The sequence below is a fragment of the Lactuca serriola genome, chromosome 2 (assembly GCF_051521515.1).
Source record: "Lactuca serriola cultivar US96UC23 chromosome 2, Lser_US96UC23_V15, whole genome shotgun sequence".
Lineage (NCBI taxonomy): Eukaryota > Viridiplantae > Streptophyta > Magnoliopsida > Asterales > Asteraceae > Lactuca > Lactuca serriola.
In genome coordinates, this window is record NC_136409.1 from 235,711,813 (window position 1) to 235,728,455 (window position 16,643).

Here is a 16,643-nt window from a genome sequence, read left to right on the forward strand (position 1 = left end):
GAATTGCCTTAGTTGACCAACTTTCTCCAATATTTGAGCATCTCACCATCTTGATTAATTGAAAGATTTTTGATTCATCAAGTCTTTTAGCTTTCAAGTAAATCACCCCCCTTTTAGTTTAATTGTAGTTAGTTTTATTTCACTTGTTTAATTGGATTGCATTGGTGATTGAATACAACCATTTCCCCATGGACCGATCCCCCTTTTACTCCTATATTACGTTTTATTTACAAGCAAAATGGTGTAATTTGTTTGGTGGACTTGACATCCCACTCGAAAGTCACTAGTCCATCACTCAACCCTCCCCCATTTTAAGGCCCATCAAGAGTTTAACACTTCCCTTCCGTGAGTAAGTGAGTGTGAGTCTGCCCTTCACAAATATTATAAAATGAAAATTAAACCTCGTCAAAAACCATAAAATTTTATAACGTTTTTAGTATTTTTTAAATGTTACAAGTCACTTAAAGTATGTAGAATTTGAACTTAACTCAATTGTATTCTAAGGTGTTTCGAATATTGTTAGGCCATTTTGATGATGGTAAATAATGTTTTTAGTTATACAAACAAAATTCAATAAGAAACAATAATATGGTAAATCTGAAGTGGTCAATTTATATAAAACCTAAAAAAAAACTGTCTAGAATAGTTAGAGTTAGTTTAATAGGTCCTTACACACAAACACACATGCGTATAACTGAAACATCAAAAAAAATTCAAAGCAAGAAGCACGACTATAAAAATGCATGCTTCACGATTATGTCTTCTCATATTTCCTATATATGTATATATCTAAGAAAAAGGGATTGTAACATGCGATGCTACATCAACAAAATAAGCATGCGGTGCGATGGTAACATAAGCCATTAATGCTATGTTAGGACGGAGTTCGCATTGTTGTCAAAACCCCATCTACCTAACCGGATCAAAAAAGATAGTACTTCGGATGGGTCATGAAGTGATTGAAAAGCCATTGTGTCTCTTGGTTTCGATGCCACTACTATCGGGAATCCATCACCTCTTTCCCTTAGAACCTAAAACAACCAATATACAATAAATAACTAGTTACAAACATATCAATTTCGATGATGCATATGTCTTTAATTCAGGCTATGTTTGTGAAGAAAACAACCTTGTACTATGTTTACAAATAACAGTTTGTCGAACATTATTTAGTAGTCTAATTGTCTTGTATAACAAAAACACATAAACTAAGGGAAAAAAGCTAGGTAGGTATGTATACCTTGAAAGCATCCTCATCGGTTCTATCATCTCCGATGTATATAGGGAGGAGGGTTCTAGAATTATCGAAGCCTAAGTTATGGAGTAAATACTCAAGAGCATGACCTTTGTTCCATTCAATGGATGGCCGAATTTCCATCACCTTTTTGCCTCGCGTCATGTGGAATTGATCGGGATAATTAACAAGCACTGACTCGACTTCCTCTTCTAGAGTCTCATACTCTTCATCCTTAACATGACGATAATGAACAGATAAGCAAAACCTATTATCCTCAATCACCACTCCTTTTATGTTTTTCGTTCTCTCCCTCAACTCAATCAACATCTGTCATATATGCATATTAATAGTATATTTGAATAATGACATATATATATATATATATATATATATATATATATGCATGCAAATTATTTAATTATAGCTAACCATACCTTTTCAATTGCAGGGAGAAAGTCTTTAGCCGGTTGGAACGTGATAAATTCATTCCCCTGATCCATTGAAATCACACAACTTGTGAAAATAAATTAGGGTTATTGTGTTTGCTTATATTTATTGTGTGTTAGAATGCACCAATAAAAGTTTAGTAAAAAATAAATAATTATTTAATTAACTAAAGATAGATATTAAATTATTTCCATAATTGTATGTATATTAAATGATATCCATAATTATAATTCTTCTTTTGCAAACTAATTAAATTCGTCATTAATGCCATCAATAACATTCTTTTAGAATGAATTCGCATCTAGATTTTTATATATGGATTCATGTTTTGTTTCAGGACACAATCACTTATAATACAATGAAGTTGCATAAAATATTAAGAATGAGAGTGTATTCTATTATAATACACTAGTTTATAACCCGTGAGAACCACGGTTAGAAAACTAATTAAACTTTCTAAATAAAAACTCAAAATTATTAATTAATAATTTTAAATAACTTATTAATTAAAATATATTTTTTTGTTATATATAAAATTATAATCGTTGATTCAAATAAATACGTGAAATATATTATCTTATAATTTGTATAAATTTTATTTTATTATAATTTGTATAAACTTTATTTTATTTTTATTCTAATATTATTAATATTAATTTAATGTAATTAAAATGTGATTTAAATTTAGAAATTTGAAATTTGAAATGGAGAATTAATAGATTGACAAGTATAATGATATTAATTACAAGTGTCAATAGATTGACAAGTGTCATGATATTAATTACAATGTCTAACATTGTGACATATGGCAAAAGAACTACTCTTTTATTAGATAGGGAGATTCTCATTCTGTTAGAATATAATGTCATTCTTCTATATACAAATTCATTTTGAAAAAAATACTATTGCTGACATTAAAGACGAATTTAATTAGTTTCCATAATAAATGAATTATAATAATGGATATTATTTAATATACATATAATTATGGATATCATTTACTAAATTCTTATTGGTGCATTCTAACATACAATAGATGTGAGAAACATTTGAACCTATCTCTCTCTCTCTCTCTCTCTCTATATATATATATATATATATATATATATATATATATATATATATATATATATATATATATATATTTTATGTATTTATGTATTTTTGTTTCAAGTTTGAATGTAAGCTAACCATTAAAACTTGTAAATGAAGAAAAATTTGTTAGGTTAGATCGGTTCTTTTCTATTTGTTTTACATTTTCTACGAAACAAAAATCAGTTATGGGTGCACTTTAAAAGAAATGGTTTTAGACCCATTCATGCCCCTCTATGAAAGCATGATGATCGACACACCTTACGTCCTAGAAAAAGTTAACAGCTTCACCAGTCTCATATGGCTTCAAAGGAACCCAAAGTTTTCGCATGTGCATAAATTAGTATTTTGTTTTTTAATTTATTGTTTAACTAGTTGTAAGACCCGTATATTATACGGGTTGATTAAAACAAAATATTAAATAGGAACAATTAAATGGGAAGTTTATTTAAATTTGAAAATTATGAGAAAAAAACATGCAAAAAATAAATAAATTAAAATTTTGTGTTTAGTTATCAAACTCGTGTATTAAATGGGTTAATTATAACAAAATGTTAAATATAAAGGTTTAAAGTGTAAATTTATTTGAAATTGAAATTGAAATTGAAATTTAAAATTTAAAATTTAAAATTAATAGTCATTATGGTAGGTTTAATTTATGGAAACTAAATTAATGATATATTGGGAATGAAAAATGAAGTAAATTACAAGTGGAAAATAAAATATATATCTCAAAATTATGACAAATTGACACGTGGCCAATTAAATGAGAGAAGTACATGTGGCAAAATTATTCTTATTTATTATAATAGATTTCAAGATAAACGAATGAGAAAAACTTAAAATATGTGGGTATGCAGTGAACCATTCAGACATACTCGAAGAAGTAGTGGTAAATGCTGACTTTTCTAGAGATTATCCTAATTATAACCATAGAAAAATGAACTAAATGTTTAAATCTTAAAAAAAAAAAAGTGTTCCATATATTGTTAAAAAAATAATTTGAGTATAAATTAGATCAACGAATAATTAACCTATAAACTAGCATGTTTTTCTAATTAATTTAAGAACCCGACTTCTTGGCAGCGAAATATAAGTTTTCTAACCGTGATGTTTATGTTTAAAGATTTAGATTAATAACAATTTATCTAAAGAAATTTTCTCATTAATAAATAAAAAAGATAAAATACTTTACAAATAGATATAAATACATAAAAAAATACGTTTATAGATTTAAAATACAAAAACAGTTTTATAAAAAAACTTTAAAAATACGTAAATACTTCAAATATATTTATACATGTAAAATATATTAAAATATGTAAAAATCTATATACAAACTTAAAAAATACATAAATGCTTAAAAAATATATAGAAATACGCAAACATACGAAAAAAGTATATTTATACATTATCTTTTAATTTTGAAGAAATATACATTAAAGTCTCATTATTTAAAAAATATTAACGATTTGGTCGTACGACTTGCTAAACAGATTAAAAATGACTAAAATGAAGATATTAACGATTTGGTTCAAGAGACTTAATCAGGAATTTTCCCAAAATGATTGAAGTTTTGTGGAGATTTTCCTAATCTTTTTATTTTTTTAAAAATTGAACTTTTCCATGAATATACAAATAGAATATATATATATATATATATATATATATATATATATATATATATATATATATATATATATATATATAGGGAAAAGTGAATATACCCTTAAGGGTATATAAGCTTAGGTACCCAAACTCACCATAATACGTTGTTTTGTATCATATAGTACATTTTAATTGTCTAATGTTCTTATAATTTAACTTCTAACTTGATTTACTTCCAAGATTTTTATAAATTACACAATTATCTTTCTCTTACATAATTTTCATTTTCATCTACAATATATATAGCCTAATAAGTGTTCGCCAAAAAGATATGATGTAAGAGAAAGATTATACGGAAATTTCAAATATCTTGAAAGTAAATCAACTTAAGATTGAAGTTTATGAACATTATAATGAATATATCAAACAAAACGACGTATTATGGTGTGTTCGGGTACCTAAGCTTATATACCCTTAAGGGTATATTCACTTTTCCCATATATATATATATATATATATATATATATATATATATATATATATATATATATATATATATATATATATATATATTAAAGTTTTGTGTTTCAAGAGTGAGTTATATATAAATATTTCATTTCAAGGAAAATAAACACTAATTAAGCACGTACGTACCTCTTCGTCGATAGTTTTGTAATGATATCTGTCGACGTTGTCGTGGTGGTCATAGGACTTGTTTTTGGGGGCTGGTCCCATGGTATCCATCCCATGACTCCCTGAATAGTACACGTCATTTAGCTTCACAAAGCTATAAACCTGATCAAGTTATCGAATCATTTCATTGTATACGACTATATGTATTATAATTATCAATTACGGAAAAAATATATACAATATTGATATGATAGAGGTTGCTCGAGTTGAAGCTAGGTTTATATATATATATATATATATATATATATATATATATATATATATATATATATATATATATATATATATATATATATATATATATATATATATATACCTTTTCACGACTCCTGCCGCTAATAATAGCTGTCGGAAAGTGCTTAGAAACTTCACGAACTGCTGCACGCATCTGGCATGTACACGATTGCATGAAACCCAGAGAGAAAAATAAATGCTTGTATTTTGCAATAAAAGAATTATTGAGTAGCTAGTACCTGATCAGACATGAAGGCACGATTGGGATCACACACGATGGGTGATAATGTGCCATCGTAATCCAAGAAGACGGCTATTTGTTTTCCCTTTGATGTATTTATTATCTGCTGGAAGGAGCTTATAGCAGATGGGTGTTCTTTCTATAATTAATTCCAGAATCATTAATGTACACATATGTTAATCATATATACTAATTCATTAAACGAAAGATTGTAAACCTTGCATAGATCGACTGATCAAGTCACTTACCAACCAAGAAATATAGTTTTCATCGACGATAGAAGATTCAACGGGGCTAGTATTGATATAACCACGATCCATCGTGTGATCATGTATGGTTTTGGACATGGATTCAGAATTGGATATTATGTTGGGTAGCCAGCTTTGAATTCCCATTGCCTCGTAAATCTTAGCAGCTATGCCTACCACCACCATCTTCTGTGTTATAAGTTTATATAAGCAAACAATTAAATGAAAAGATATATATGATTGTTACAAGCGCCACACACACACACACACACACACATATATATATATATATATATATATATATATATATATATATATATATATATATATAGGGTTAGGTTATTTTTTTTTGCTATCTATTGTGAGCATGTATGATTGATTCTGGACCAATTATTTTAATTATTTTAAAAAAGTAATTAATGCATATTACATGTTGAAGATATAATATGTATAAATTACATATTCATCATTTAATATGTAATAATTACTTTCTTAAAATAACTAAAATGATTGGTCCAGAATTAATCATACATGCACATAATAGATAATGAAAACATTTGAAACTATATATATATATATATATATATATATATATATATATATATATATATATATATATATATAACATTAATCAGAGCGATAGTAAGTATACCGATATCGATTAACAAGAGAGGGGGCCCAGGACGGGAGCTACTTTAACTCAATAACAAAGGATGTTTAGAAATTCCAAGTAACAGATGATGTAACTAGACGTAATACATATGTCTTGGACCAAACTTATATGTATCTTCCTAGCTACTATCTATATATACATATTGAAGGTGGGTGATATATACATATTGGTGTAAACTCCTTCAAGCTACTATGTATACGTATTGGACCAAACTTATATGTACCTTCCTAGCTACTATCTATATATACGTATTTGTGTAATCTCAAACCTATGCATTTTCAATCGGTTAGAGACCTTTTAAAATATGCTGATGTATGGGGTAATTGTCCCAAAAAACAAAAAATTCTCCTGGCTATTGTTTATGGGTATCTCTGGTGCTTTTGGAAGTCGTGAAACGACATGATTTTCAATAATTTGAAGACTAGTGCTACAAACTACCGGATAACATTCTTGCTTTAGTTTTTAGTTGGGTGAAGCATAGGGGAGGGAATATGGATTGTAAATGAGTAGATTGGGTGTGTTCTCCGTTAGGGTTTCTGTCCACTGGACCTGATAGAGGTGATGACCCTTGGAATCTCACCAAGGGTATTGTCCCCAGAGTTATGTTCCCAAGTCCTTATTAATAATCCGAGTGTGCACTCTGTATCTTCTGTCTCGGAATATAACAAAAAATCTTGGTTTGTCTCGAATAGAATTATTGACTACACTAAATGTATTGATGATACAAAAATCAGCAATATATATATATATATATATATATATATATATATATATATATATATATATATATATATATATATATATATATATATATATATATATATATATCCTTTCGCCGATGTGAACATTACCAATTTAATATAATATAAGATTTAATAGGAAAATATATGCATTTATATTTTGTATGGGTTTTAATTAAATTCCTTTTAAGCTAGGTTCAAATAATATATATAATAGGATTCTTTTGGAAAAATCAAACATTACATATAAATCTACCATGAAATGTTAAAATGCACACGCGCCTAGATCCATTAAAAAGCGATTAATTCTAAAGTTCAGGAAGCTGCCAATCATCCTAGTACATGTCAATGATACTTTTGACTTAATGGAAAAATATGATCAAGATCTATGATCATATTTTCTTTGCCTCGTCATTTTTATTATAATTTTTTTAAATATGTATCATACGAATGCATGTTATCATGTATTTAATGTCTTATATTTTATTTATATAATTTTTCACAGTTTTTCAAAAACATCTTTGTCGAAAGATAGATTAACCAGAAAGGAGGAAATCTGATACTATAAAAAGGTGAAAAACATATCTAATACTATGTGGTTTGATTTTGGAGATGGCTAAAAAGACACCTTATTTTACCATTTAGAGAACCCTAATTAATGTTTGAAATATTTTTATTGATTGAAATATCATTGTTTTTCGAAAAAGCTGATTACAAGTAGTTGATTATAGGTTGACTTTTTATAGAAATGATTATAAGGTGTCTAAGGGGTGTCTTGTTAGCAGCATCCTTGATTTTTTTGGTGACAATGATAAGCTCCACAAAAACTTCAGACCTAATATTCATTCCCCGAAAGTGAGGCGGGTGAGCACCTAAAAGTTGAAGCTAATAAGAAATGAACATGAGAGTGTTCCTTTACGAGCATTAGTATGAGATTGTTTTCCACACAGATACACCATTAAGTTGATGTTAAAAAGATATTTTATAAGCTAAAGCATTCAATCTATTTATCATTCATTCCAAAAATTAATGATGATTTAGATTTTTTTTAAAGAGAACGCAAATATTCTGCAAAAAGCAAAAAAAAAAAAAAAAAAAAAGTAACTTTTTAGCTTACCAATACTTCCACACCAAAGCCTAACGAGCATTGTGTGATCAGTAAATGAAGAGTCCAATCGTGACCCATATAGATTGAGAAACGACCCATGTTAGGAAGGGATTCGATATCAAGGTAGGAGAGTTTATAATTGAGGGTAGCCCACACTAGAAGCTCACTCGAATTCGGGCCACATAGGTATACCGAAGCTCAACTTAAGGACATTGAAACCAATTGAGTTACCCATAAACAAAAAGAAGTTGTAACAACATTAATTATAAAAATCAATATTGTTTACATTTTTATAAATATAAAACAATAATTTGGGTTGAAATGTTTTATTTATTTTAAACATACCGATGATTATTATTTTGTTTAAGTAGGTTTTGGATAGAACTAAAACCAATATGGAATTTAAGTTAAGAGATGGAATTTAAGTTATCTTAATGATACAAACTTCATAGTCACTATCACAAAATGAGTGCAATATTTAGTTTCCCCACCTTTTTTTGTTTACATTTTCCCCCTAAATTGTCATCTTTTTTTTAAATGTTTGGCCTGTTTATTATAATTCCGACCGAAGAAGAGAGCACTACGGTTGTCACAAAGGATGGTAGGGCAATCTAGGGAAAGAAGCGTAGCTCACAAACTAAGTGATTGACCCAAACAATCTCGACAACAATGTTGGCCATGACATGATATTCCAATTCACGGATAGACTAAGAGATGGTAAGCATGGGCGTATCTAACATATAAGAAGGTAGGTTTTAGGACCTATTTAAAATTTGAATTAAATTATATATATATATATATATATATATATATATATATATATATATATATATATATATATATATATATATACCACAAACATTAGGAACTATCTTAGAAAAAATAAAGGACCTACCTTGAGTTTGTTTTTTCTAAAAAATGTTTTAAAAAATCATTTTAAAAGGGGCAAAAAATAAGTTATATGAGTCATTTGTGCTATTGAATATATAAGGTTAAATATAATATATAGTTTTTATCAAACAATAAGATATCAATGCACTAATAATCAACTAATTTTTCATTAAATCGTTCATTTTTTTCAATTATATTTCAGTCAGTTTTTTTAAAATTTTAATTGGTGGTGGCTAATCGGTTTTTTCAGTTATATTTCATTAAATCTTACACGACCCGACCCGACCCCTCACAAGTGTTGTTGATTTTTTTTATCGGTTTCACTTAATTTGGGAACTATGTTATATTTTTTTCTAGATTCGCCACTAATGATGGTAGGTTGTTTCTATGCATTCTAAGAAATAAGATTTTCACAAAGAAAGATGGAATAACTGTTGGTGGACCATCGAGTCTCGTGACAACAAGACCATCCGCGTTTGAATAACCGGGTATGGCAGGAGTCCACGAATGGCAAAATGATAGACAAAGGAAATTGTCTGTTTGACATAATGAAGGATTTGTTTGACATCTTGAAAGTGGTGAAGTGTGGGAGCATATAGAAATTCAATGGCCTGGTAGGGACATGCAAGTTTTAAATTTAGAAAGCCTGCCTGGACAAGAACAGCATGGGCATATTTGGCATGACATAAAAACAATCCACCATTATCATAGGTAAGTTCTACGTCGAAAAAGTAGTTAAGCAACCCTAGATCCTAGATCTTTGATGGCATGTGGATTTTGCAGATTTTTTTTTCTTATGTTGTTGTGAAGTTTTGGAATTTGAAATTTTTAGTGATAACTGTTGGTTGATTGATTAAACAAAGAATAAAATATCAATGCATAGTTAAGACTTAAGGCCTAAGGTAGTAGGAGCGTAACTATAAGAATGAATCAATGACATTTGTCCATTTTGTCACGAAGTTCAAAAGGATAAATAAAAGAAAACATATATGTAGTTAATAAAGAAAGAAGTTAAAAGCCAGTCTATACTTTAGAAAGGTGGAAATTAAGCAAGTAGATCTTAATCAACAAAAAACACGAAGACATCGTTTTACATTCTAATTCAAACATTTCACTGTTTGATTTCAAATAATTAAAGCTCATCCATATATCAGAACATTAATGGTTTCGATGAGTTTAAGAAAAATGATATTATTTACATTACATGAGAGTTGAAATATGATGATGAGAACATGATATCCTTCGATTTTTAATATCATATGTTTTTTTTTGAACGACAAATCAAACCTACTCCTACATCAATCCTAAATCCATTTATGCTCCGGACGGGACTTAAACCTACTCCTAAAATTGATGAGTAGTTTAGGCTGCCTGGGATGAGGTGTGCAAGTTTTAAAAAAACAAGGACGGTATGAGTTAATTTTTGAAAATAGGGACTAAACACGCTTTCTAGCATATTCATGAGGAACGATTGATATAATTTACATTATATATATATATATATATATATATATATATATATATATATATATATATATACTAGTTTATAACCCGTGGGAACCACGAGTTATAAAATTAATTAAACTTTTATAATAAAAATATATAATTATTAATCAATTATTTTAAATAAATCATTTTAAATTTATTATTAATTAAGAGATATATTAAAATTTTAAAGTTATTATAATTTCATATTTAACATATAAGTAGAAAATGTAAATTTGAATTTTGAAATCAGTTGCCTAATATATCTAGATGACACATAGCATAATATTAATGAGGAATTATATTAGAGTGACACTTGTCAAAAGGAGATTAACACTATTCATTTATTAGAATAGGGATATATATATATATATATATATATATATATATATATATATAGAGAGAGAGAGAGAGAGAGAGAGAGAGAGAGATAATTAGTGATCTCCCTACAATTTAAATTAATTACTATAATTTTATAATTTTGTATTTGGAAAATATAGATTAAACCAAATCCAAATCAATTCTAATTTCTAACCATGTGTCACTGTCAAGTCAAATATATTTGTTTAGAAAATGAGCCACCAAACTAATAAAAAGAAACGGTTACCACGTAGGACATGAACCACCAACCTCAAACTTAACCGAACCCTCGATTGAGTTGCAAAACAATTGATGTGGTGTGACGGACGCGACTGGCGACTGGTACGTGGTGTGAGCCTGAGGAAGAAGGAAAAAGTGAAAACCAACAACTAAACTAATTAACTACGACCATCCGTTTGTTTCCATCGGAATGGATTCTCCGATTCTGTTTCGTCGTCGTATCTATCCTTACATATATATATTTAGAGTGTGCTAACACAAACACCACAAGCAAACGGCGACATAACCGGCACACCGGTTTCTATTGTGTTTTCCCATTCTCTGTGTGTGAGTGGCTATAATTTAATAACTATAAAACATAACGTACAATTAGAATCGCCGACGCACCACTTACACCTACTCTACTCGTGACGTCCTAGTTCATCCGTCCCTAAAAATGCGTCATCACATACGTAAAATGCACGACACATGACGACAAGAAGTAAACGGCGTTGTTACCGGAATAACCAGCGGCCGTCGTCAGTTTCGTTGGACACTTTTGATTCTGTACGAGTTTGTGTCATGACACAGAAATTTAAGATACAATTAAAATCCTACCGATCAATAAATCAAAATCAAATATCCTTCTATTCTTTTTCTTTTTTTCTAGTATTATCTTTCTATACACTCATGACACTTGTCATATTTAATTTAATAAAACTAATAAATTTTTATTATACTCCACGTCAATTTTTCTAAATCAAATAGTATTGTGAAAACTAATAATAAGAAATCAATTTGAGTGAGTTATATCAACATTATATATTGACATTAATTAATGCAATCAAATTCAATTATATGACGTAAATTAAGCAAGATCGATCGCAGAAGAAATAAAGTTGAAGCATGAATAAAAGACAAAAACAAAATTGTTGTGTGTGTCTGACTGAAATAGAGACTTACAGTTGCGTCAAGTTTGGATTATGGAGCGCCTGCGACCAAGGAGTTGAGGAACGGAAGAGAAGGAAGGAAGAAAAAGGAAGATGGAACTGAGGGGTTATAAGTATAGTTGCTTTGCTATATATATATATATATATATATATATATATATATATATATATATATATATATATATATATGGTAAAGGGTTTTATCTTTTAACTTTTTTTTTGGCATAATGTTAAAAATCTAATTTCCTTGAAATTTCCATGATGCATAAACAATCTTTCGCCCGAAATTGCCTCCTGTTGATTAATTTAATGCCACAACTTATCCTTGCTTATCATCATCCTCCTTAATAAATGAAGGTTTTTTTTGCCACATGTCAATCTCTCATGAGTTTTGACACTTGTCATTTTATGATATTTTTGAAATAAGTATTATCCACTTGTCAATTTTTTATTTTTTTTCAATTTCTAAAATTAAAGTTATATACTTATATATGTAAAGTATTAAATATCATATATGATATTAAATTACAATAAATACATTTTTCCTTTCTTATTTTAAAGTTGTACATTAAAAAATATTTTATGTTTACACTTTAGTTTAATGTTTATTTTTTTTTTAAATCAACCCTTATAATATACGGGTCTCACACCTAGTTCCTAATAAATAAAAATCTTATTTTGCCACATGTTAATCTCTCATTAGTTTTGACACTTGTCATTTTATGGTATTTTTAAAATAAATAATACCACATGTAAATTTATAGTTTTTTTTTTTAATTTTTAAAATTAAAAAGCTACATAATACATATAGTTATCTAAGTAAAGTATTAAATATAATAAATATGTTTTTTTTCCTTATTTTAAAATTTAATTTTAAAAAATACTTAATATTTAGTTTTTTTATTTAATCCATGTAATACATGGATCTCACATATATATATATATATATATATATATATATATATATATATATATATATATATATGGATTAATGACGAACTCCATTGAAGAAGCGAACTAGCGAACTGTCGATCATTGTTCTAACTGTACCAAATTTCGATTTATGTGGTTTGAGATGCGTCAAACAACACTTCGGCCTCTGCAAATCAATGCAGGGCAATGCCAATATTTCGAAGCAATTGAACGTAAGCAAGACGAGCTGCTGCAAAATCGTAACCTGAATCGATTGCTTTTTTGATAAATTTCTTTCGTTCCTAGTAATTAAAAGAAAGAACCAACAAACTAATTACTAAATCATTGATCGATTACAGAGACTGAAATCTTATTAATTTGAAGTAACTTTAAAAAAAACTTATGCATTTGATTGATGTATTCTTTATTGTATTGTTTTCAATTTTGTCGTGCTTAAAATTATTATAGACTTAAGAGATTAACCCATATTTTTTTTTCATTTTATCTAATGAAAATAAACTATGTGTCTTTAAAATGAATACTTTAAAAAATTGAAATTGTTATAAAACAAATAAGAACTCAATCGAAAATTTGATTATAAAAGATTAATGGATGTTTTTTTTCACATTATTGTAACTCAAGTTTTTCACAATATTTTAATTTTGGATAAAACATAAAAATTCACCATGTATCTATCATGCATAGTTATTTGAAGATAAAACATTTTTATGCTTCATAGTTATATGTAAAAACATATGCACGAGTAAACAAAGAAATATAATAAGTTATCCCATTCCATTAAATGACCATGGATGATTTTGTTTTATTTATAAGAAATATAATCAAAATAGATGAAAAGTGGCAATGAATCAGTATAAAGTATAAGGTCAATTCTATTACATCAATAAAAAAAAATTAATTTTTTGTTTCATGGTTATTTATTGGAGTACGTGTGATGTTTATGTATAAGACCGGATCCATTCGATTTCTAAAAAAGATTACTAATCCTTAAATTTCGAGGAATCCTTCATCAGTGGTTGTGAATAACTCATATTTTCAATATTTTCGATCTTGGTTCTGTAGGAGCAAGTCAAAAAGTACAACTATCTGATTTGATTCGTTCTCATTAGTCATGAGATAATCATCTTAGGGTGATCCTTTTGTCGATGGATGCTCCTATTACACTCGTAGTCTCTAAAGGATGATAACCGACTATCTAGCATCTATACCGAGAATTCAAGTATTTTATACGTCATTAGTATGATACTTTTTAGGAACTACGCGTAATAACGAACTTGCGAAACGGATACGTTTATCATAAAGAGATTCTTCGTTCCTGACTAGCTTCACCTTAATTGTTATTTGAACAAGTAAAAGTTTTGTCCTGGTCCGAGTATGATGGAATCATACAAATTTAGGTTCAGAATGAGGTGTAGATAGAGTATGGACGATTTTACCCTTGGTAATGATTTGGTCAATAATAATCATAAAGTTGTTTCCTGGTGTGCTTATGATATTGGTTGTAGAATTATGAGCATTATTAAGGAATGTTGCTACTTGGTTATATATATGAATAGTTGTTGTTGGAGATTTATGATGACAATGGACCACTTTACCCTAAGTTATCTATTTTTCCTAGTGTTTGGAAGGTCAATGGTGACATATTGTTTATTTAATCATATAAGTTCGTTAGTAACATGTTGAACCTTACACTTAAACACTTGTATCACTCATGTTGTTAGATGGTGGTATTTTATATGGTTGTTAATTTTTTAAGGCATGAAAACTCTTTGAAGTTTTGAACAGAGGTGCTTAAAGACTAATATTGGCACAAGGTTGTGATTTGTGACTGGTATATGATACCTTTTTTTGCTAGTAATGATTTTGTAACGTCTACAGGTTCAGTCTAGACATTTAAGATATAATAGATAACCTTAGCTAAAGATGTAGTAGTCATAATGACTATCTCAAAGATATAATGAGCACTTAAATCTGACTTCGTATGAGGAAGTTATGCTTCTTCGAAGTTTCATGATGAAACCGACACAACTATGTGCATCATGAAAAATGAATCGGAGATAGGTTGCCTATTAGCCTAAGTAATCTAATTTTTTTGTAGTTATCGTAAAAAAGAGAGCGTGCATATGGAGAACGCCTAAATCTGACTTCATATGAGGAAGTTATGATTTTTCGAAGTTTCAACATAGTAGTGTGCGACTCAGGAATCAGAATTTAGTTCAGTCGATTGTTAGGCAAAACAATGTAACTGAGTGTTGAAGATCTCATGAGTATGAGTCTGTCGATATAAATATAGTCCCGAATAGATGTATAGAAAAAAATATGATTTCTATATGAACTTTAGCAGTCTAAGCCTATAAAAATATAACTTTAAAAATAAAGTGATAATAAGCTGACTGTGTCTAAATGAAAATTATAGTACTTGTCAATAGCTACGCATGGATATAAAAAACGTAAAAAATGGAGCTCGTATCAGAAAGATACAGTTTTTTTTGAAGTTTTTCAAGAAGCGTCACGCGCTGGTAGGTTGCACAGCGCGCACCTTCTAGAAACATGGGGGCGTGGACTAAGAGGATTTCAACATGTGTCAGCACCCTACGGGAACAACATCACCATAGGGCATGACGTGCCTGGTCAAATTCTGGCTATAATATAGCAACTCAACTCCCTATTCCTCCTCACACGTTCACTGAACTCTCTCAACTTCTTAAGCCCGATTTTGAAGTCTTTCTTCCAAATTTTGGAGTATATCAGCTTAGTGAAGCTCTGGATATCTAGGCTCAACAAGTAAAAGCTCTTAGGTCGGAGTTCTTCCAATGCCATTTCCGACTTTTCGTTAGAAATCTCTATAAGTTAAGCTACAATTATCTTAATTCAAGTGTAACTTATATTTATAATCATAATTGTTATGTCATAATACTGATTTATCTACTTACGAGAGTGATGTCTAGGATAGGTACTTTCAGCTAACACATTGATATCAAGTATTTGATTTGCTTACACATAGAAAAGCCAAGGTATTAGGCGAAGCGTTGCCAAAATCACCAGCCATCCACTTTTAACAAGTGAGTGCATAGTTACTTTCAGCTTACACATAGATATCAAGTATTTGATTTGCTTAAATACCCTATATACTTACTTATTATCTGTGTTCCTGATATTTATGCTAAATGAGATAAAGATTTTTCTCGAAATAAATCATATATTTATTTTTATCATACTTATATTGTATTGGGTAAAAAGGGTAAAGATTGATGAGAAAATGGTGAAAGACCATGCCCAACATAGTACTACTATACCAAAGATGTAACGCCTCAAAAATCAAAACTAATTTAAACCTTTCAAATCGACCCAAATACAAATAAAAGTGTTTATAAAATCGTTGTTTTCAAAACATTGTTCAAAACAGAGTTTCCCAAGATCAGCAACATAAAATCAGGATGAGTACGATCACGCCTTTGCCTTCACTCGATCCTCTAAAGTACCT

General features: G+C 28.8%; 1 protein-coding gene across 3 annotated transcripts; it reads right to left on the bottom strand.

Annotated features, from left to right (window-relative positions):
* Window positions 1-610: 610 nt before the first annotated feature.
* LOC145090880 (putative trehalose-phosphate phosphatase C) lies at window positions 611-12,336 on the bottom strand. Of its 3 annotated transcripts, none has more exons than XM_079028918.1 (8): window positions 12,240-12,336; window positions 5,801-5,989; window positions 5,551-5,691; window positions 5,394-5,465; window positions 5,039-5,179; window positions 1,672-1,728; window positions 1,241-1,564; window positions 611-1,031 (listed from the first exon to the last, which is right to left on the bottom strand). In XM_079028918.1, exons 2-8 carry the CDS (start codon window positions 5,984-5,986, stop codon window positions 870-872), a joined length of 1,083 nt encoding a protein of 360 aa, XP_078885044.1. In that variant the 5' UTR covers window positions 5,987-5,989; window positions 12,240-12,336; the 3' UTR covers window positions 611-869. The 3 variants fall into 3 exon arrangements, with proteins under 3 accessions (XP_078885044.1, XP_078885046.1, XP_078885045.1); XM_079028920.1 differs by having other exon boundaries at window positions 5,801-5,973; window positions 12,240-12,325; XM_079028919.1 differs by having other exon boundaries at window positions 5,801-5,986; window positions 12,240-12,325.
* Window positions 12,337-16,643: the final 4,307 nt, after the last annotated feature.